Source organism: Carassius carassius, chromosome 2 (assembly GCF_963082965.1).
Source record: "Carassius carassius chromosome 2, fCarCar2.1, whole genome shotgun sequence".
NCBI classification, from domain to species: Eukaryota; Metazoa; Chordata; class Actinopteri; order Cypriniformes; family Cyprinidae; genus Carassius; species Carassius carassius.
Genome location: NC_081756.1, coordinates 36,670,577 through 36,695,121, shown reverse-complemented (window position 1 = coordinate 36,695,121; position 24,545 = coordinate 36,670,577). Strand labels below are relative to the sequence as shown.

The following is a 24,545-nucleotide window of genomic DNA, read 5'->3' as shown; positions in this document are numbered from 1 at the left end:
ACCGTGACTTTAAAACCGAGGTACGTACCGAACCGTGATTTTTGCGTACCGTTACACCCCTAATATATATATATATATATATATATATATATATACACACATACATATATATACACACACACACACACACACATATATATATATATATATATATATATATATACACACACACACAGCAATAATTAGTATTAACTCTGTTATTATTCTTGATTTTTCAAACTACCAACACTTTGCATTTTTGAATTATGCCTTATGTGTGACCAAAAATTAAGTATTATTTGTTTCAGCTGTTTGATCGCGCTGGTGCCTCGCGCACATATTCACTGGAAACAGCAGTCGTTCACCAGACATTTGGCGTGAGCACTTTGACATATTGTTAATTATGATTATTTTCCATCGATACTGAAACGCACACAGCCTATTTACCTCATGAATAATAGTTAAGCTTCAAATGGGCAACATCACGAATATGGAAACGTTTGGATTTCTCCCGATTGAGAAAGCCCTACCTTACCTTATGCTTAGCTTTAAATTATTATTATTTTTTGTTTTTTTTATTACTAAGCCTATATTATTATATACTGCATTTATATTCATCCATTAGAATTATATATTTTTAATTATTGTTTTGTTCTGATAAATTTGTTAAATTTAAAGGATTTGTTGTAAAATATTTTCTTATAGCCTATTTTTTTCCTCTCACAAACTCAGATTTATTTTTTAGCGTGTTTAAAAAAAAAACATGCAGCAAACGAAAATAGGTGATTAATCCGTTAAAATGAAACATATACCCGACTCGTATATTTTTTTCCTCTGACAAACTTAATTTATTTTTTAGCGTGTTTAAAAAATAAAAAATAAAGAAAACATTCAGCAAATGAAAATAGGCGATTAATCCGTTAAAATTTGTTACTCTTGGTTAACAGTAATTATAATTATTTTACTTCAGAATAGAGCCTGGGACTAATCTAGGCTATCCAGGGTTTGTTTTTTTTCATTGCATCTGAAAATGACTTTGTTCATTACAATCACTTCACTCGCTCTGGCGCAGATCAGCCTCCCGCGATGCTCAGCTGTGGACGATTTAAAAATGTTTGATATAAAGCAGTGGTTCTCAACCTGTGGCCCGTCACGAATTCAAATGCGGCCCGCACCACATGCTGAATTAAAAAAAAAAAAAAAAAAAAAAAAAACTATCAGTTTGTAAAATTTTGTTTTTTACATCAATTAAAAAAAAAAATGCTACTAATGAAATATAAGCTATATCCTAATGTTTTTATGTGAATTTTATTTCTTCATATATTATTTTCAGACATGAGCAGACTGGCATAAGCATTTAACGAACACATACAAGCGCGCACTTTGGCAGAATTCAATTCAAATAGTCATCAACAGCCAATAGGTAAAATTGCGCATCAGAATGGACAAATTTGTTTTTTAAGGGAGAAAAAAAGAAATTAAAAAAATGCCAGCGAATGAACATGTAGGCTACAAACTGTGAATAGTAGCAGTATCAGTATTGAAGGAGAAGTGCTGGATTTTCGTTTTTTTTGCCCCGCAACTCACTTGAAGAAGTTCAGGCAAATAGAAACACCATACACTACGTAGCAATCCTTAATTGAAGAAATGTGGCAAAACATCTCTGGAGAGAACCTCATATTATTAAATTCAAAACTGCTTTCCATATTTGGATCAAAATAGGCTACATTTGTGAACCCACATTTTCTGAAATGTTGCGCGTCAGGTCATGCAAGCCTGCACCTTAAAGCCTCTGTCAAACTTTCTGCGTCCGCGAGTCCGCTATGGACCGCTAGGTAGACGTGACTTAAAAATCGTCATTGGAGAGTGTGTGCCAGGGCTCTGAGCAGACGACCGCGCGGAAAGGTGCGCGTGGTCAGCAGGCTTCAAAAGCAAAATTGCACATGTGCAGACAGAGTGAAGAAGCTCATTGCTACTCGAACCTGTGCAATCCGTCAATAAAAGAATATAAAGACAGTCAGATGTGCAATAACTCTGGGCAATTGCAGAGCGGACCATCAGCCTGCGCATTCAGAAGTATAAATTGAAGAAGTCTGCATCCGCGCTGGCCGTGTCTGCGTCCGGATTGCTCATGCGGAAAGTATAACACAGGCGTTACAATCGCAACTTCTTTGTGTTACTCCTTTCAAGCTGAATCTCACAAAATTGGTCAGCTCCCGACAGCATCAGGTGTTTTATTTATGGGGAGTAGAATTGTTTATTTCAATGAATGTAATAGATTATATATCATAATAGTTAGGCTATAATATTATAAATCAGGGTGGTTTGTATTGCTGACGTAATATGTAAATTATATGCGACTTGCACTTAGACCATAGTGCGGCCCGCTGGAAAAAAAGGTTGAGAACCACTAGGTTGCTGTCCCATTTTATACAGGAATTGTTCATTTTAAAAAATCGAATTATATTGTTAGTTCTAATTATATTGTTAACACAAGTTCATTTAGAACTTTTTTTTTTACTTATAAACTCCTTGAGAATTTAAAGTTAGTTTAATAGTATTTAAATTCAAGTTTTTAAAAAAAGGTTTTAATTGCTTAAATAATTTTTATTAATTAATAATATGTTATCATGTTTATTCTTGTAAAAAATATGTGTTTATTCTTTGAGAAAACAAGGGGAAAAAATAAGGGACAATCCGAATATTTGTTTTGCTTTACCTATTTATGTAGGCTACAATTATTAAAAAAATAAAATAAAAAATAATAAAATAATGTCATTAAAAATACCATTGGCCTGAGTAATTTTGACCATTATAGAATTGTGACTTTAAAGATTAGTCATTTAGGTGGTAAAAATACTGTGAAATTAATAATGGAATGGATTTTAGATCATAACAACTGAAGGTTTATGAAACATTAGCCAATAAAGCATTTTTTTTAAACAACGGAACTTAAAGTTGTGAACTAAAATATTATTTCAACCATACAGCATGTGAATAAATAAAATGCATACTTTTCATAACATTTCATTATTTATAAAATGCATAACGTTTCTGGTGTTTGGATTTGTACTTCAATATAATGAGCTCCAAGTTTAAGAATACCCCTAGACTCGTTTCTCTCTCTCTCTCTCTCTCTCTCTCTCTCTCTCTTTAACAGCATTAGCTCAATGAAATACGTCTTCCTTCCGTTAGAATGAATGTTTTCCTGCCTTGCTAAATGTTGGGCTCATGATCAATAAGTTGTATTCGCCTCAATCTGATTCAGTAAAGTCAAATCGCAGACAGTGAAGCTGCCTCACTGAGCGGAGTGAGGCGGGAACAGAGGATTCCGCTTGGTCCTAAAGCCTTCCTCAAACACCCACGATCACAAATAACAATGATTTTCGTAAAATAATGATTAATTATTAATTGATGATTTGTTATTATCATTATGGTCTTGTGAAAATAATAATATGGGCTGCGAGAAAATTATGAATACAAAGAGTAGTGCTGCTGAGTGCAGACATGTTTCAGCCCAGTAACACACCGTTCCTCAGAGCCAAAACACAGACCAAATTCTGTTCAGCTGGAGGGGGTTGGGTTTCGGGTAGTTATTCATGGCTTGTGGGGGTCGAGATAAAGGTGTGAATTGCTCTTTCATATGGACAGTGTCTTATGAGGCTTTCACTTGCTGAACTGGTTTACCACTTAAAAAAAAAACTGTTATTTTACGGAATTTTACTGTTTTATTTTACAGTTTTTTTTTTCACGTAATTTTGAAATACAGTTTAAAATTGTAAAATTACAGAAATAGAATGTAAATTTACATATTCTATGTAAAATCACATGAAAAACATGTCAATGTGCATTTGAAGATTTATTTCACACACCAAAAACAGTGCGCTGTATGTATATGTACAGTATGTGCAGTTATGTGTGTGTGTGTGTGTGCGCGTGGCATTAATAATTTAATGCCATATTTTTTAATAGATTAAAAATATACATAACTGTACAAAAGTTCACGTTCATTATTATTATTATTATTATTGATAAAATATGTTGTATATGTAGCCTACACTGCATGTTTGCTTGAAACAGTTTGAACCGGTTTGTTGAAACATCCTTCCCGAAAGAATCGTATTTCCATAGTACTGTCAACTGACTGACCACATCTTCTTCCGCTTGTCAAAATAGTTCTGCTCAGTTTGGTGTTTTATTACACATTTATTCTCATAGTATCGTTTCATGATGTGATATAATAATATAATAATATGCTGATATTTAAATTACAAAAAGTACGATTTTAAATATTCGAACTGAAGGAATTCCCGCCCTAGCGCAAGGATACATTCTACTCTTAGCACGCAGTGGGGCTGCTGCGCGCGCAGAAGGAATCACTCGACCTTCAGTTTCACGGTCAATCTTCGATGCGAGTCGAAAATAAGCAGGTAAAGTTCATGTTTTCTAATTTTGGTCATTACTATATGTTATTTCGACTATATTGGAGTTCTAGCATTTAGAATGTTTACCATTTTGAATCGTTAAACCAGTGTTTCAAACTTCGGCGCTGACCAGTGCCGTTAGTCCTTAAGTGTGGCTAACTTCTAACGTTATTTTGTCCCTGAGGGAAAAACAGGCTGACTTTCAGGAAAGTCGTTAGCTGGTTGTCTACGATACTGTTATTAAATATTATTATAATTTGTGGTTTAAGAACTCATGAATTTAATCGTTAGCTCAGGTAACATTAAGTTCGAATCTGTACGTTAGATATGTTGTCAACTTTACCGAACTTCGACGCATATTGCAGTGTTTTAAATCGGTTTTTATATACATAATCGATCTAAAATCTAAGAGCTCAAAAAAATCATATTTTCCTAGGCGAGATTGGATGAAAATTCTGAATTTAGAAACAGATTCATTAGGACCAGCGCTTAAAGTGACGCGCGATTTGAAACGTTAGTAACGTTATTACGCTTGTATAATGAAATTCACTTAACGTTAACTACTTTAATTTGTCTGCATGTTTTACTCGTTTACTTCCAGATATAGTCTCACTGATGGTCTGAAATATTGTTAGTCAGTATTTAATCACTTTTTAATAAATTATTTCTGTTGGTTACCCTTTATATCTGTCTATCAGTTACAACCCGAATTCCGGAAAAGTTGGGACTTTTTTAGATTTTAATAAAATGAAAACTAAAGGAATTTCAAATCACATGAGCCAATATTTTATTCACAATAGAACATAGATAACGTAGCAAATGTTTAAACTGAGAAATTTTACACTTTTATCCACTTAATTAGCTCATTTAAAATTTAATGCCTGCTACAGGTCTCAAAAAAGTTGGCACGGGGGCAACAAATGGCTAAAAAAGCAAGCAGTTTTGAAAAGATTCAGCTGGGAGAACATCTAGTGATTAATTAAGTTAATTGATATTAGGTCTGTAACATGATTAGCTATAAAAGCTTTGTCTTAGAGAAGCAGAGTCTCTCAGAAGTAAAGATGGGCAGAGGCTCTCCAATCTGTGAAAGACTGCGTAAAAAAATTGTGGAAAACTTTAAAAACAATGTTCCTCAACGTCAAATTGCAAAGGCTTTGCAAATCTCATCATCTACAGTGCATAACATCATCAAAAGATTCAGAGAAACTGGAGAAATCTCTGTGCGTAAGGGACAAGGCCGGAGACCTTTATTGGATGCCCGTGGTCTTCGGGCTCTCAGACGACACTGCATCACTCATCGGCATGATTGTGTCAATGACATTACTAAATGGGCCCAGGAATACTTTCAGAAACCACTGTCGGTAAACACAATCCGCCGTGCCATCAGCAGATGCCAACTAAAGCTCTATCATGCAAAAAGGAAGCCATATGTGAACATGGTCCAGAAGCGCCATCGTGTCCTGTGGGCAAAGGCTCATTTAAAATGGACTATTTCAAAGTGGAATAGTGATTTATGGTCAGACGAGTCCAAATTTGACATTCTTGTTGGAAATCACGGACGCCGTGTCCTCCGGGCTAAAGAGGATGGAGACCTTCCAGCATGTTATCAGCGTTCAGTTCAAAAGCCAGCATCTCTGATGGTATGGGGGTGCATAAGTGCATACGGTATGGGCAGCTTGCATGTTTTGGAAGGCTCTGTGAATGCTGAAAGGTATATAAAGGTTTTAGAGCAACATATGCTTCCCTCCAAACAACGTCTATTTCAGGGAAGGCCTTGTTTATTTCAGCAGGACAATGCAAAACCACATACTGCAGCTATAACAACAGCATGGCTTCGTCGTAGAAGAGTCCGGGTGCTAACCTGGCCTGCCTGCAGTCCAGATCTTTCACCTATAGAGAACATTTGGCGCATCATTAAACGTAAAATACGTCAAAGACGACCACGAACTCTTCAGCAGCTGGAAATCTATATAAGACAAGAATGGGACCAAATTCCAACAGCAAAACTCCAGCAACTCATAGCCTCAATGCCCAGATGTCTTCAAACTGTTTTGAAAAGAAAAGGAGATGCTACACCATGGTAAACATGCCCCGTCCCAACTATTTTGAGACCTGTAGCAGAAATCAAAATTGAAATGAGCTCATTTTGTGCATAAAATTGTAAACTTTCTCAGTTTAAACATTTGCTATGTTATCTATGTTCTATTGTGAATAAAATATTGGCTCATGTGATTTGAAAGTCTTTTAGTTTTCATTTTATTAAAATTTAAAAAACGTCCCAACTTTTCCTGAATTCGGGTTGTATTTTTAAGCATATATAAAAAATATTAAAAGTATTTAAAAAAGCTGGTGACTAAAACCATTGACCAGTTAAAATTGTGAATGAAAAAACAATGTCTGCAGTGTGTCATCTGAGAATTCATATAATCTTGTAATCTTGTAATCTACTCCTAGGGAAAAAAGTTTCACAATTTCTGTTTCATAACAGTTTTAATCACCCTTCTATAATTAAAGCACTTTTATTGAAGCTTATAGGGATTATTGATAGACTCACTGATAGGGATGAACATGTGACGCAGATAAGGTTCAGAACTTTAGATATAATACATTTATCAATATATTTAATTGTATTTTTGTAGATTTCCTAAAATTTCATATTTACATGCTTTTTTTTCTCCTTACAGTTCTGTGAGCGGCTAAAACCAAGGTCAACATGAAAGGGTGAGTTGCACAATGCAAAGATGTTCACAGATTACATTTGTAATAGTTGTGGTGTTTCTTTGAAAACTCACAATTCACAACATCAAGGGCTACACAGAAATAAGGTACAATACCTATTAGCTTGTTGCATAGCAGTTTGCACTTACGGTTCAGAAATTACAATGCATTTAAAAGTCATGTTTACCGTCATCATAGGCAGTTATCTTCTGTGTCACAGGCAGGGACCTTTTCATGTCAAGTTACTAGCTGTAAGAAACATAATTGTGTGTGGTATGTTTAAATATATTTAAAGGAAAACTATTTCATATTTGCAGTAAGTTTATCACAGTGTAACTGACCTCTTCTTTTTCTTATGCATGACAACAGGAAGTTCCCCCTTTGACCACAGAGAACTTTATGTTTTCTGTTGACCAAGTTAATAGTTAACAGCCACATAACCATCTTCTGCGATGCTCTGAAGTTAATGTTTGCGTCATACTACTGCTTGAACATTTCATACCCAGGAACCAAGGAGAAACTCAAGAGATTGTGAAAAGGTAAAAAAAAACACTCATACACTCACTCTCACACGCATCACACTCACACGTGTGTCCTCACACACAGTCACTCATACTTTTTAAACAAACACTGACTTACGCATCCTTACATACACTCACTCTAACACACACATACAGTCACACACACATCTTCACACATTCTCACACTCACACACAGTTACACATGCATACTCACACACTCTCACACACACAGACACTCACATACACGCAGTCATACACACATCCTCACACTCACACACTTTCACATAGACAGACTCACAAAAGCATTCTCATACTCACACACTATTACATACACATTCTCTCACATGCATTCTCTCTCACACACACACACACTCACAGTCACATATGCATTCTCACACTCTAACATATACACACTGTCACACACACATCCTCAAACTCACACACTCTCAAATACACACACTCACAAATACATCCTCACACTCACATCCACATTTTCACACATGCATCCACACACACACACACACTCTCTCTCTCTCTCTCTCTCTCTCTCAAACGCATCCTCACACTTACATACTCTCAGATACAGTCTCACAAACGTTTCCTCACTCATACACACACTCTCACATCCATACTCGCACACAGTCACACACGCATCCTCACACTAACACACTTAGAGACACTCTCACACGCATCTTCATACACAGTTACACACTTTCACATACTCTTACAAATGCATCCTTACACTCACACACTCTCACATACACATTCTTACACACTCATCCTCACACACACACACACACATTCTAATACAAACATCCACACACTCTCACATAGACAGTTACACATGCATCCTCACACACACTCTCACACACACACACACACACACACACACACACACACACACACACACACACACACACACTCTCTCTCTCACACGCATCTTCAAACACACAGTTACACACTTTCACATACTCTTACAAATGCATCCTTACACTCACACACTCTCACATACACGTCCTTATATACAAACATCCACACACTCTCACATAGACAGTCACACATGCATCCTCACACACACAAACACACTCTCACGCGCATCCTCACACATGCTTCTTAAAGCCAGACGATTAATCACATGCATTTTTCAGGCGTGTCTCGTCAGTAAAGCCAGTCCTTTGATTAGTAGTAAATATCCATCACCTGTTTTCAAATCGAGCAACATTTAATACACAGAGCTGTAGTTCACTGACAAGCTACGCAATATCCTGTTCATAATCGAATGCGATTCATTTGCAAACGCATCTGACAACCGCATGTGATTAATGGTGCAGTCCTACATGCATCCTCACTCTTATACTCACACAACACACTCTCTTACATTGTCACAACCTTCTCAGTCTGCCTCACACACAACCTCTCACATACTTCCTTATAGCAAACATCCACCACAAGCATGCCCTTTACAAGTTCTTATTGTTCTGCTTTTATTTTAAATATATTCACAGCATATGTTACAGTCCATGTTTCATTACTAAGGATTTTTTTTTCATTCAACAGATGCCTTTTTAAGATGAACCCTGAGAAGGGATCGAAAGTGAAGAAGACCACATCGAGAAAGAAATCGGCAGTCAGTCCAAAGGTTCTTTCATTGATTAACAAGATTGCGATGAAAGGATGGAGTAAAACTTTGAGTGTCAGATCTTCCTACATTGCCTTAGCAGAAATTCTTGACAGTGTCACAGACTTAAAATACTTGCTGATTATTTGCTTTCATGGTTGAATTATTTTTTTTCATGCATCATCTGTTGTCGAGATGAATTAATCTGTTCACAGGTGGTTCAGTTAAGGACAAATTAATTAATTTTTATTTGTTTACCAAACTGCGATATTGTTGCAGTTTTGAAAAATTCTTTTATTGTGTGTTGTTGCAGTTATGATATTCTTTTATATATATTTTTATACTGTTGGAGTTATGAACAAACTGAATTGGTATGTTGTTGCAGTTTTGATCTAATTTAAACTTTTGGGCTTATTTTTTAATTGGAATATTGTTGCAGTTATGATCGTTTGTAATAATATGTTCTATACTATTGCAGTTATGGACAAATTGTTGTTGGAATATTGTTGCAGCGCTATAATCTTTATACTGGTATATTGTTGCAGTTTTGAACAAAGAATATTTGTAAATTGCAGTCCTGAACAAACTATTGGTAGATTCTTGCAGATATGTCAATAAATTATTAAAACACATTTTCGCATTTACGGCAGATTATTTGAATTAAAGCAGTGTTCAAACTTTATGATAATTTAATGTTGTTTTTTTTCCTTAACTTTCTACAATATTTTTAATATTAATTTAATATTTAATTTCTGTAAAACAACTTATTAAGCATTAAAAGAAAATACAGAAAACCTTGTAAAATTACAGCAAAAAACTGTATTTTTTAATTACGGAAAATTACTGTTACTTAATGTGCCCGTTATTTAACGGTATTTTTCCGGCACCCCAGCTGCCGGAATTTTACCGTTTTTTTACGGGATTTTTTTTTTACAGTGTTAGGACTGTTGTTTTGGTTATATTCACAGTCTCTCTGACGAGAGAAATGCAACATTCACAGATTACACAATTCGTTTTCGTTTAAAAAAACATTTCAAGCTTTCTGTAGATATATATTTTAATGTATGTGAGACACCACGATATTATGTTAATTAAAAAATGATACATTCATTATCATGAAAAAATTAAAGTGATGAGACGGCGCCTCCCTGTCATTAATGCACATTAATAATTTTTGCACAAACACTTGAATATGAGCTTTGTGGTTTTCACCTGCTCCAAGAGCGCTCCATCACGAGTAGTACAATTCATGCCAACAGCCATATAACTGCATATTCAGCAAGAATTCATGTTAAACATATTTAGCTTGATCAGAAGGTTACAATGACTGCAAGAGTCGAGCGGGATGTTAAGAGTTTGTCTGTTTCTTTTACTGATTATTTTCGGGTTAAAGCATGATTTAAACAGATTCACACTCAATCTCTTTTGCAATAATGCGTTCATACAAATGTAATCTTACAGTGCTACTACATTATCAGCATGCCATCTGATTTTGAAATCTTGAAGTTAATCGATCTGTTTAGATAAAATAACTGACAAAAATGTACTGTTATTTTCATCACAAACAAAATTTTCACAGCAGAAAGCAGCAATTAAAGATGTAATGCTTACAATGTTATTAGTTTGGCATGTGATGTAGGGAAAAAAGTTTACACATAGCTTAAGCCACTTTGAAACTCTCCTGTTATTTTATTTTTTTTTATTATTATTTTATATGCTATGTTATGAACATAACATTTTAAATATACTGAAATACTTTATCCATGGAGTGAAGGCGGAGCGTGTTTCTGGTATCAGTGCGTGCGGAGGGGAAGTTGTTGCTGCTCACAGACTCTGCTGGGAGTGAGAGAGATGTTTCACATGACGAAATGAAGACCGCGGGAACACAAGCACAGCATATCCGCCAAAAATCAACCTGCAGCAATGCTCGTTCATCGACTCGCCAAGCTTTACTTTTGTAGGTCGCATGGCAGTAAATAATTCTATAATATGACCATGCAGTCAATACAGATATTTAATAAAAACATTAAAACAAGCAGGGCTGTAAAATAAAACAATAAAAAACGCACGCCAGGTCTACACCGGACACAAGTGGAACGATCCAACAAAAGACAGCAGAACCCAGTGATGGATACACTGGACACGATCCCCATCAGTGAACTGATGCTCGTTCTGTTTATGACAAAATGTTCTGACACTGCGTTCAGATGATTTGACACTATAGTGTGACGTCATCAAGTTTAGACACACTTTTCGCTGTGGGGCACAGATGACAACTTTCGCGTCCGGTGTAGACACACAGAAAGTCGCTGCTCTATTTACAAATAAGTTCTAAAAAAAAAAAATCTAAACCAGTGGCATAACGAGATGAAAATATAAACTAGAAAATATATTAACAGGTCCTCCGTCCATGACACTGACTCACTGCGGAGCTGGCAGTTTTAATCTGATAGCTCTTAAAACTGAGTGGATGGTTAGATGCATGATGGGCTAGTTTTAAAAGAAATAATAATAAAGGTCTTTCCAGCATTAAGGTAATAACAGTACTGTTTTTTTAAATCATCTTGTTGCAGTTATAAATTTGACTGCTAAATGAATGATAAAGAACTATATTAAAACTTGTTTTGTAAAATTTCTTCGTCATTTGAATATTGATTTAAAAATCGGTTTAAATCATAAATCAGATTTTTTTTCTAAAATAAAAAAAACTGGGATTTTTTTTTAAGGCCATATGATATTACCCTACTTTAAAAGCAAGTAAAGAAGGTTCCATTTAAAATCACTTAAGTTGTCAATTACTAAAGCTTTTTTTTACATCGTGTGAATGTTGTTGATTATAATGAGAGAACTTGAGTTTAATCGTGAGGACGTTTTATTAATTCTTTAGAGTTTCAAAGATTTAATCGTGCCGGTTTAATTTTATTCGTTTATTGTTTTAGGCAAATTAGGCCTAAATAATGGGAACGAAATTATACAGTGCTTCACATTTAAACATGCAACAATTTCTTAATCAGTTTACAGACAAATGTCTTTTTCCCAATAAGTTGTTATGTCAAAATAAAGGACAGGTAATGAATAACAAAAATGCATGTTTTATTAAAGGAAAAAATATATTTATATTTAAAATATGTTAAAATATAGGCATAATATATTAAAATATTGACATTTTGCATATTAATCCATGTAGCCTACCCCCCTAAAATAGGCTACCACTTTTAATGCTCCGATGCAAAGTAAACCACAATTTCTTTTGAATAATATAATGCATAATTAATATAATATAAATAATACTGCACACCTTTTAAATGTGTCAAATCTAAAATATGGTTTAATACCATGTAGCTTAGAAAATATAAGCACAGACTCAGGTACAGGCTTGACATTTATCCTGCTTGAATTCGTTCTAAGAAATGCACATAACTTAATAAATACCAAACTTTCATCTGTGAATATTAAATATATTAAATATTTAAACTATAGTGTTTTTCTTTCATTTTCCGTGACTGAAGCAGTCAAATGTAACACATCAGCGAGGCAAAACTGACGTCTATTTGCGGAAATGTGCTTTGATGCGCTTGTTTGATAACTTGAGATTAAAGCACCACTCAGCGGTCAAAAGCTGCAAATGCACTTTACAAACGCCGCGGCGGCAGGACCCGCGTCGGTAAAAGAGGCGTTTTCGATGTCTACTTAGTGTATGTTCGAGTTAGTTTTCATTAACGTCAATGCTCCACACTCTTGCCCTGTAGGTGGCAGTAAATGCACCTAAAGCTTTGCGTCAAAGACGAAGAAGAAGTGGTTTGAGAGGGACCAGACGTAAGCAGTCTAAGTGTGTCAGCGATGCTGTGAGGTTGATCCAACTGAGACTTCGCAAACTCTGCTGGGGGATCTTTTTTTCTTTTGTTTAACTCTCTGTCAGTAACAGTCTCGATTTTAAAAAATTTTGTTAGTGGTAAAGTACGGCATAGATTTGACAAGTATCTTGTCTGATGTATTTTATTTTAGATCCGCGTAAATGCATACCTCTTTTTTCTTTTGTTTTAACTTTTTCTAACATCATGACAAACACCAACTTTTCTGGTTTGTATCGTTGCTTTACATTCACTTCTTTTTTTAGTTTGAGGTAAGGTACAAATGCTATAAAACTCTGTAACCTAGTTTTCTTTTCTAGCTGGAAACAAAACACCTTTTAAATTGTAATGCTACAAGCTCTCACATCTTTTCCATTTGTTGCTTAATGAACGTATCTGGTAGTTTTTTTACTCTTTTCAGAGTACAAAAACGATCATTACATTGTTTCCATTTTGTCTATGTTTATAACCTTTTTCTTGAAATGCACTGTGTATTTAAATCCTTAATAAAAACTTCCCTTATACCATTTTCACGATTTCACATTTTAATGTTTAAAAAAGCACATAGTTCCCAACAAAGACACACAAAAAAAAACACTTTTCCCTCCCACCAAAATTCCTTCTCAGGTTCATATTTAGGTCACACAAGGGCTGTACAGGGAGGGGAGGGGGGTCCAAACAGGTGTCCAGAACAGATGGCTTTTATGACCGTCATCAATAATTTTTTTGGAGACAAGCCGCCCAATACTCTCTAATGTTAGTCTCCGAACAGTTGATGGGCACCATTAACATCCATAGTATTTTATTTTTTTCTACTATGGAAGTCAGTGGTGCCCTTTTAACATTTTTCAATTGTTTCAATTGTTCAATTGTCTTTTGTTTACAATAGAAGAAACTCATTGGATCAAGTCGAGGGTGAGTAAATGACGACAGGATTTCCATTCTGGAAGTGAACTTATCCTTTAAGTTGCTAAGTTGAGTGCTGTAATCAACAGCGTGCAAATTTAATGAAAATTCTGTTGTCACCACCTAGATTTTTCAGGAGCGTGTTTAGTGGTACAGTGTGGCACAATGTAGAGTTGTCACAAATAACCAAACTGAGTGTACAGAGTGAAGTCGATCAGATAGCAGAGGAGTGACAACTGTATTTAGTGCAGCATGAGTGTACATGTATACTATACAGACAGGCAGCAGTCTTGATGGGGGAGATTAAGTTTAACTGCGGACCATTCTATGATTGCTTGGGATTCTATCCAAGTTGGCTTTCAATCCCAGTCTATCCTAGTTTTGGGAAATGGTTCATTGAATTTTTAAAGGTGCACTAGAGCATTACATCTTACTGTCTGACTCACACCAGTTCATTCTGAGAATTAGATAATGTATTATAGATCATTAGATCACATAAGTTTGACTACAGTTACCCTTAGAGAGAAGGAGAGATTAACAGCACACAAACAGGAGGGTGGTAAAGAGGCAGAGATCAACAGAAAGACACTGTTGCCTCCCTCCCTGCTTACCGTGGTGACAAGATGCATAGGAGATTTTCATCACTCAATGGCTGGATGTCTAAGTGGTGCCCGCAGAATAACATAGGTTTCATAGACAATTGGACTAGCTTTTGGGGCAGAACTGACCTGTTGAAAAGAGATGGTCTTCATCCCTCCTGGGGTGGCGCCGCTCTTCTCTCTAGAAATATGGCAAATAGTCTTAGAGTTTATACTTGACTAACTGGGGCCCAGGTCAGGAAGCAGACAAACTGGCTAAACCGACCGTCTGCTAGCTACCTCACGTCACAGAGGTCAGTTAATTCTCAGCACATAGAAACTCTTTCACCTAGATATCACACTATAGAGACTGTGTCTGTTCCCCGAACTAGAAAATACAAAAAACGTCCAAACCAAGTTAAGAGCAACAATTTAATTGAGGTTCAACAAACAAAAAACAGTATGCAATATGGATAAACAAATGATAAAGCTTGGCTTATTGAATATCAGATCCCTTTCTACGAAAACACTTTTGTAAATAATATGATCACTGATCATAATCTAGATGTGCTCTGTTTGACAGAAACCTGGCTAAAACCTGATGATTACATTATTTTAAATGAGTCCACCCCCCAAGATTTCTGTTATAAACATGAGCCACGTCCAAAAGGCAAAGGGGGAGGTGTTGCTTCAATTTATAACAACGTTTTCAGGATTTCTCAGAGGGCAGGCTTCAAGAATAACTCGTTTGAAGTAATGGTGCTTCATATAACATTATCCAGAGAAACAAATATTAATGATAAATCCCCTGTGATGTTTGTACTGGCTACTGTATACAGGCCACCAGGGCACCATACAGACTTTATTAAAGAGTTTGGTGATTTTACATCCAAGTTAGTTCTGGCTGCAGTTAAAGTTTTAATAGTTGGTGATTTTAATATCCATGTTGATAATGAAAAGGATGCACTGGGATCAGCATTTATAGATATGAACTATAGATATGAACTATAGATATCTGAACTGCATTAGGCTTAGACAACACGTTTCAGGACCTACTCATTGTCGAAATCATACTAAATTTAATACTGTCACATGGAATTGATGTTGATAGTCTTGAAATTATGCAGCCAAGTGATGATATCTCATCATTATTTAGTTTTGTGCAAACTTCATATAGCCAAAATTGTAAATTCTGCTTCTTGTTACAAGTATGGTAGAACCATCACTTCTACCACAAAAAGACTGCTTTTTAAGTTATCTTCCTGATGTATCCGAATTCCTTAGTATATCCAAAACCTCAGAACAACTTGAGGATGTAACAGAAACTATGGACTCTCTCTTTTCTAGTATTTTAAATACAGTTGGTCCTTTACGCTTAAGGAAGGTTAAGGAAACCAGTCTGACACCATGGTATAATGAGCATACTCGCACCCTAAAGAGAGCAGCACGAAAAATGGAGCGCAGCTGGAGGAAAACAAAACTAGAGGTAGTTTGTATTGCTCGGTGGGAAAGTAACCTATCCTACAGAAAAGCATTAAAAATTGCTAGATCTGATTACTTTTATTCTCTTTTAGAAGAAAACAAACATAACCCCAGGTATTTTTTTCAATACAGTGGCTAAATCAACGAAAAATAAAGCCTCATCAAGTGTTGACATTTCCCAACATCACAGCAGTAATGACTTTATGAACTACTTTACTTCTAAAATCGATACCATTAGAGATAAAATTGTAACCATTCAGCCGTCAGCTACAGTATCGCATCAGACAGTGCACTATAGACCCCCTGAGGAACATTTCCACTCATTCTCTACTATAGGAGAGGAAGAATTGTATAAACTTGTTAAATCATCTAAACCAACAACATGTATGTTAGACCCTATACCATCTAAGCTCCTAAAAGAGTTGCTTTCATACTAGAAAAGGTAGTATCCTCACAATTACATTCCTTCTTAGAAAAAAATGGTATCTGTGAGGATTTCCAGTCAGGATTTAGACCGTATCATAGTACTGAGACTGCTCTTCTTAGAGTTACAAATGACCTGCTCTTATCATCTGATTGTGGTTGTATCTCTCTATTAGTGCTATTGGATCTTAGTGCTGCATTTGACAGAATTGACCACAACATTCTTTTGCGTAGACTTGAACAATTTGTTGGCATTAATGGAAGTGCATTTGCATGGTTTAAATCGTACTTGTATGACCGCCATCAGTTCGTAGCAGTGAATGAACAGGTATCATATTAATCACAAGTGCAGTATGGAGTACCTCAAGGCTCAGTACTAGGGCCGCTACTCTTCACGCTTTATATGTTACCCTTTGGAGATATCATCAGGAAACATGGTGTTAGCTTTCACTGTTACACTGATGATACTCAGCTCTATATTTCTTCACGGCCCGGTGAAACACACCAATTTGAATAACTAATGGAATGCATAGTCGATATAAAAAACTGGATGACGAGTAATTACTGCTAAATTCTGAAAAAACAGAGGTGTTAATTATAGGACCTAAAAACTCTGCATGTAATAACCTAGAACACTGTCTAAAACTTGATGGCTGCTCTGTCAATTCTTCGTCATCAGTTAGGAAGCTAGGTGTGCTATTTGATAGCAATCTTTCCTTAGAAAGCCACGTTTCTAGCATTTGTAAAACTGCATTTTTCCATCTCAAAAATATATCTAAATTATGGCCTATGCTCTCAATGTCAAATGCAGAAATGTTAATCCATGCATTTATGACCTCAAGGTTAGATTATTGTAATGCTTTATTGGGTGGTTGTTCTAGACGCTTTGTAAACAAACTACAGATAGTCCAAAATGCAGCAGCAAGAGTTTTTACTAGAACCAGGAAGTATGACCATATTAGCCCGCTCCTGTCAACACTGCACTGGCTCCCTAAAACATTGTACTTATAATTACTTATAAAGCCCTGAATGGTTTAGCACCTCATATGAATGAGCTCCTGTTACATTATAATCCTCCACGTCCGCTACGTTCTCAAAACTCATACTAATATGCTTTTAATATTCAAATCTGTTAAAGGATTTTTAGGCTGCATTAATTAGGTAAACCGGAGCCAGGAACACTTCCCATATCACCTGATGTACTTGCTACATCATTAGAAGAATGGCATCTACGCTAATATTAGTCTGTTTCTCTCTTATTCCGAGGTCACCGTAGCCATCAGATCCAGTCTGTATCCAGATCAGAGGGTCACTGCAGTCACTTGGATCCAGTACGTATCCAGACCAGATGGCGGATCCAGATGGCCCCCCAACTGAGCCTGGTTTCTCCCAAGGTTTTTTTCTCCATTCTGTCACTGATAGACTTCGGTTCCCTGCCGCTGTCGCCTCTGGCTTGCTTAGTTGGGGTCACTTCATCTACAGCGATATCGTTGACTTGATTGCAAATAAATGCACAGACACTATTTAAACTGAACAGAGATGACATCACTGAATTCAATGATAAACTGCTTTTACTGTCATTTTGCATTATTGACACACTGTTTTCCTAATGAATTTTGTTCAGTTGCTTTGAACTTTGAAGCAATGTATTTTGTTTAAAGTGCTATATAAATAAAGGTGACTTGACTTGACTTGTTGCATCAATCTCTTCCTTACTGCAGTCTGAAATTCAGGACCATGTGAAAATGAGTCTCGTGCGGTTTCATTTCCTCAGTATATATTATCAGAATCAGAATGAGCTTTATTGCCAGGTATGTTTACACATACTAGGAATTTGTTTTCGTGATAGAAGCTCCGTGGTGCAACTGAATGACAGCAACCGAAAAAAAAAAACACATAATAAAAGAATAAAAAAAAAAAAAATACAAATAAGTAGGTAAGGAATAACAAAATAAAAAATGACAATTGTAGGCAGTTATATTACAAAAAGCAGTTATGTATGTACGCAGTATTATCAGTAACACAACTGCACTGTCACAGCATTAGAAGCATTGATGGCATGAAAGGGACTCAAACACACTCCGGACTGTTACTTCACAAAACAAAAATGTCATCAATAAAAGAGTTCATGCCCCAACATGACATAATTATGTATTGTGAGTTTGCTTGCACAGCTTAACAGCTTTAATCCAGGTCTGTGTGATCATTCGAAATGCATTATGACATCAGAAACATTATGTGACTTACACATATGCACATGTACCCACCACTTTTTGCAGGGTTGATATTGTCCCTACCACTTTTTGAAAGTAATTGAAAAATATATTGTGAAAAGTATGTATTAAAGGGAATACAGGTTCAACAAATCATTCTTCATAAGCTAAAAATCGAATTAATAAAATGTTGACTCCTTACGCATTACTCATAACTCATGCAGTGCAATAATGAGCCTACTGCGTGCAGCAAAAGTGACGCGAATATTGATGGTTTTCACGCTAAAATAAAGTAAAAGACCACTTCTTAAACCAGAGAAGGTGAACATGTTGGTATTCTTGTGGGGGGGGGGGGGGGGGGTCATGCAAGCACTGTAAGTTTAGTTTTACTTTTCTTTTCTTTTTGTTTTGTTTTCATTTTGAAAATATTACATTTGCAGTTTACCCCACGTTATTTGATTCCTCAGTGTTTGCTAAATGTTCTGTAATTTATTAGTCATTATATAGCCTAATACAGCATGTAGTTGCCATGCCTCATCTTATTCGTTTTTGTTAATAAACATTATAGCTAGTTTGTCATTGAATCTTACTTTTTTATAGTTGTTGTGCATTTTAATTAAAAATAACAATGAATCCATCTTTTTTTTTCTTAAAAGGTGAAAGGTGTATACTGTAGATGTAAGCAAAAAAGACAATTATATTTTTATGTAAAACGTGACAAGATCGTGAAATCGAAAGTGAAATTATCCAAAGCTGGGCTTATAACATAGCAAAAGAGAAACTCCGTTCACATAATTCAAATCATAAATAATAATACTGATGAAAAAGAAAGGGTTGTTTGTTAACCACTTCCATTTGCGTATAACTATAAATTATGATTACATTTCATCAGCATACATTGGTTAATAGCATGTTGTAGCAAAATAAATAAATAAAAATAAACTGTGCTTGTGTGACGAACTGAGAAAGTAAGTCGCAAAAGAGCGACCAGTGGGAAGAAGTGGAGCCTTGAATTGCCCAGCTCCCCCTGTCAATGATCTAGCACCCCCTCAGCACCTGTTAAAAACTAACTGGCGCTGTCCCTGGTACATCAATGTATTTTTGAAAAGCGGAAATTAAGTTTTTCCAACTCTAAACCCAGTCCCCAAGTAAATTAGGTTATTAAATAAAAAACGAGCAAAACTAGTTGTGCGAAGTCCCCACCACTTTTCAAAGCAAAGTTACGCCACTGGACTTACGCCTTTCATCTAAGAGCTAAAACATAACACTGTCTTGCCCTCTTACATAACTTAACAGCATTCACCTGTTATCTCTGAAAACTTACAAAAATATAAATCCACCTATTTTATGATAGAGAAAAAAAATAGAAATATATATATATATATATATATATATATAGAGAGAGAGAGAGAGAGAGAGAGAGAGAGAGAGATATTATATATTATGTTATTTAACAAGAGATGTTAAATAACTCTCACATTAATAATCTCACATTTTTGTTTTATTCTGATTATTTAATTAGGATAGTAGATCTTAGAGCTACAACAAATAAAATAAATAAATAAATCACTGTGATAAATGTAATCCACTGTGATTGTATCATGGGTCAAACTTTGCACACCCAATGAAACAAAACCATTTATCCCCACTTATACAAAATACATTGTTATGGTAATTACAGGTGAACATTGCATAAAAGGGGCCTTAAAAAACAAAACAAAACAAACAAACAAAAAACTTTTATAAAGTTAAAAAGTTATTTTTATTAAAAAAAATAATAATCATAATAAAATTTTATATATATACATATATATATATAGCCTAAACCAGGGGTCTACAATGTTTTTCAGGGACCCCAATACAAAATGTGTCAGACAGAGCTACATATAGTGTTGTGCTTAATATTAATATAAATGAACCATATTATAATTAAGATTATGTTGTATGTATATTATGTTAAAACAGTATAAAAATGTAACTGCCAGAAGGACAAATAAATATTTACTTGAACTTTAGCTTTAAGTTTACTAAAACCTAACATTTAAATTTTACAGTGGGATGGGCAATTAACAATCTAATCACTGAGTATCTGTAATTAGTGAGTAATGAAGATGTAATGTGCAAGCAACGGCTTCACCATAACAAAAATAGCAATGTAAAACAGAGGCATTTAAGATTATTCTGTGAATGGAATATAACAAACACCTCTGATTGGCCATTGTTTTCAGGAGATCACCAAACATGTCTGTGATTGGCTAAATTTCTCAAATTTTAAAAAAGGGCTGTAAATAGGAACATTTCACATTTTCCAGAACTCAAACTAAAAAAACACAATGGAGTATCAACTGTGGGTTCTCTTGCTTTTGTTTCAGGGTGCTTATGTTTAAAATTGACTTTGTGATGTTTTTTTTTTTTTTCATTTCAACTTTAACAAAAAAATATTTGTGATCATACATTAATTGGCAGACCCCCTGCAGTACCACTGTGGACCCCCGACTGAAGACCCTTGGCCTAGACAATAGTATAGAACTGCCTTTCTGGCACCTATGACTATAGTTATGACCTCAGTTAAGGATAAAATAAGACCCCATTGTGGTTAAATACAGCTAGTTATTTATTTTTGGATGCCTCTAAAGACAGACTCATATGCCAATGGATGCACCAACACACACTCTCCAGATGAAATGCAGTTTTCTCTGTACAGGAAACAGATGATTCTCCTGCACAATCTGACTTTGCTGCAGACTGGAATTGAACTGCTGGTTTCGTCTGGTCAGAGGAGAACTGGCCCCCCAACTGAGCCTGGTTTCTCCCAAGGATTTTTCTCCATTCTGTCACCGATGTAGTTTTGGTTCCTTGCCACTGTCGCCTCTGGCTTGCTTAGTTGGGGACACTTCATTTACAGCGATATCGTTGACTTGATTGCAAATCTTGATTGCACAGATACTATTTAAACTGAACTGAGATGATGAACTGCCTTTGTCAATTTGCATTATTGACACACTGCAGTGCAGTTTTCCTAATTAATGTTGTTCAGTTGCTTTGACACAATCTTTTTTGTTTAAAGCGCTATATAAATAAAGGTGACTTGACAACAGTCAGAACAGTTCTATAATACTGAAGATTTACAACAACTTCTCTCTCTTTCATACACACACACCTGGAGCAAGTCTAAGTAGAGCTAACCAAATACAAACCACACAGCATTTACAGACTGCTTAAGTTAATTATTAATGACTTTTAAGACATGAAGTGCATCAAGTCGTACAGGCCACTTTCTCCTACTCAACACTGCTCTTATCAAAAGATGTTGGCTCTTTGAACTCCAGTTAAAAGCAGTGGGGATCAGCTAAAAAAACAGTGCTCAGTGATTTGATCAAATAATGGAAAAGAGGCGAAGATTTCCTCCCCCCTAATCCTTCAACATAATTACAACTGTAATGGCTATCCAATGCAAGATTTGAAACAGGATCTGTACACACACAGTCCCTTGTTGCCAGGAGAGCAACTATGCGGAAGACTTCAGAGGAGATGGTGATTTCTTGTAAACATATCGGTTTATGTTGGCATTAACCCCATCAGAAGAAATTCTCAAAGAGATTTTTATTTTTTTTCCTGTTTCCAGTGAATGATTCTTAAATGTTTAATGAAAACTGATTTCCTCAAGTGACATTTTACAGAGTGGGTACAATAAATAGGATACATATGAAGAAAAAAATTATAATAAGAAAACATAATTGATCTTGTTCCAGTTTATTATATTATTAATTTATTCTAATTGCCTTCATATGAGCAGTAGTCATGTGTACCTCAAACTGTCCCGAAAAGGGACATCTTGATCTCTATCAGTGGGAGGCGACTTAATCATATTGATAGATTTTGGAAGTCTACCTTCATGTAACATACCTAACATCAATATGTTAAATGTTTTTTTATTATTATTTATCCATATCTACTACAAATTAACTTAATGTATGTCCTATTCATTTTATTACTTTCAATTGACTGACTGAATGTACCTGTTGGTTCAGGTTTTTAAAAGTGTGGTATGCTGAATATTACTTACACTCTACAACCCGATATGAAATTTATCTCCTAATATCACTGACCCAATACCCAACAATTTCCTAACATTAACATAAAATTGTGAGGATGGTTTTGAACTTCTGTTCTTTCTTCCTGGAAAAGTTTAAAAGACCCAAACAATAACATGGTTTCCTGACTAATGGCACTGAGAATGGGGTTTGATAATCATCAGAAAATGATCCTGATTCACAGTGTTTCTTGTCCAACACTAAACTGGTCTACAAATCAGTCGAGAATCTGTGAAAGGGTTAATTAAACTCAACTCCATATTCAACCGACTCATGGATTTCATGATCTTACATATTCAGCACATCAAGAAAGACTGTTTTGATTTTTTTGTGTTAGTTTTTTTTTCTCACCAGATGAGAATATTTAGATTATAAATATAAACACTTAAAAGTCTTTCGAATATCAAGGTATGGATTAAAAAAACTCGAGATCTAGAAGAAGAGTGCTGAACTACAGATCCTGAGTGTCAGATGTTCCTCTGTAAATTAGTTCAACATGTAACACCAGTCGACTATCACGCTACATAAAACCACAGACACGGACGATGTCTTCTTACCTCGTCCCATTTGATAAACTTGCTCCCCCGTTTGAGCACCTCATGGACCGACACCGGTTTGAGCTGCAACGCGTGTACTCCCGGTTTCGCCCCGGCCATGACTGCTGAGTCGGCGGGTGGCGACGCCTCTGCTTCTCGGTTTGAAGTCTCTGACCTTCAGTGGAGAGAACCAGAGCCCGAGCGAATGCCTCGAGTTCGGCTGGCTCAACGCACGCGGGCGCGACTGTCACACATCCACGAGCAAGCGCAGTTTATGACTTCGGTGATTGTTTATTCATTTAGGAGCTTATCACAGCAAGGACTTGAATTGATATTTTCCTTCCTGTCCGTCCATCCGCTCGGTAATGATGAGATCCCAGTTCAGAGTAAACTTTCAGTTGACTTTGGTCCTCGCTGGAACTTGCTCCTCTTTTCCTTCATGTTTTTAACGAACTAAATTGGAGCGCGAGAAGGACAGGGAAGGCGAGCGAGCGAGCGAGAGAGAAGAAGGAGGGGGGTGGGTGGTGTAAGGAAGTGAAGGAAGAAAAAGTGAACAGACGAGGGAGTGTTTTTCTTTTATTTTCTTCTCTTTCCGTTGTCATCCCAGTATTTAGAAGCATGTGCTGCTGGTAGGATGCATCTAACATGAGAAATCAGTTTTCGCTTTCCTCTGGTACAGATTTCCCCTCTATGTATGCTTCTTTTCCTCTTTCCAAGAAAAAAATGTTAAACACGAATCGCGCAGTGAGCCAAAGAATTTGACTTCTTATGAAAAACATAAACAGAACCCATTAAATACATGGAATTAGGCCTATATCCTGGTCATTTAAAAAATAGCCAATAAAATGAATATTTATTTTATAAATAAATTAAATTCCAACCTCTCATGGACTACATGTGCATCTCAATAAATTAGAATGTCATAGAAAAGTTAATTATTTAGTATTAATAGTAATTAAACTCAAATTATGAAACTTGTGTATTAAATAAATTAAATGCACACAGACTGAAGTAGTTTAAGTCTTTGATTCTGTTAAGTGTAATGATTTTGGCTCACATTTAACAAAACCCCACCAATTCACCAATCTCAACCAATTAGAATATGGTGACATGCCAATCAGCTAATCAACTGAAAATACCTGCAAAGGTTTACTGAGCCTTCAAAATGATCTCTCAGTTTGGTTTACTAGGCTACACAATCA

At 35.7% G+C, this 24,545-nt stretch overlaps 1 protein-coding gene across 1 annotated transcript in view; it reads right to left on the bottom strand.

Annotated features, from left to right (window-relative positions):
• The window catches only part of LOC132109419 (1-phosphatidylinositol 4,5-bisphosphate phosphodiesterase beta-3-like), a 157,456-nt gene extending 133,993 nt beyond the window's left edge, over positions 1 to 23,463 (bottom strand). The window contains exon 1 of the mRNA XM_059515474.1: positions 23,365 to 23,463. Within this exon, the coding sequence (XP_059371457.1) occupies positions 23,365 to 23,463 (99 nt within the window). The remainder of the gene's footprint in view (positions 1 to 23,364) is intronic.
• Between the last annotated feature and the right edge of the window lie 1,082 nt (positions 23,464 to 24,545).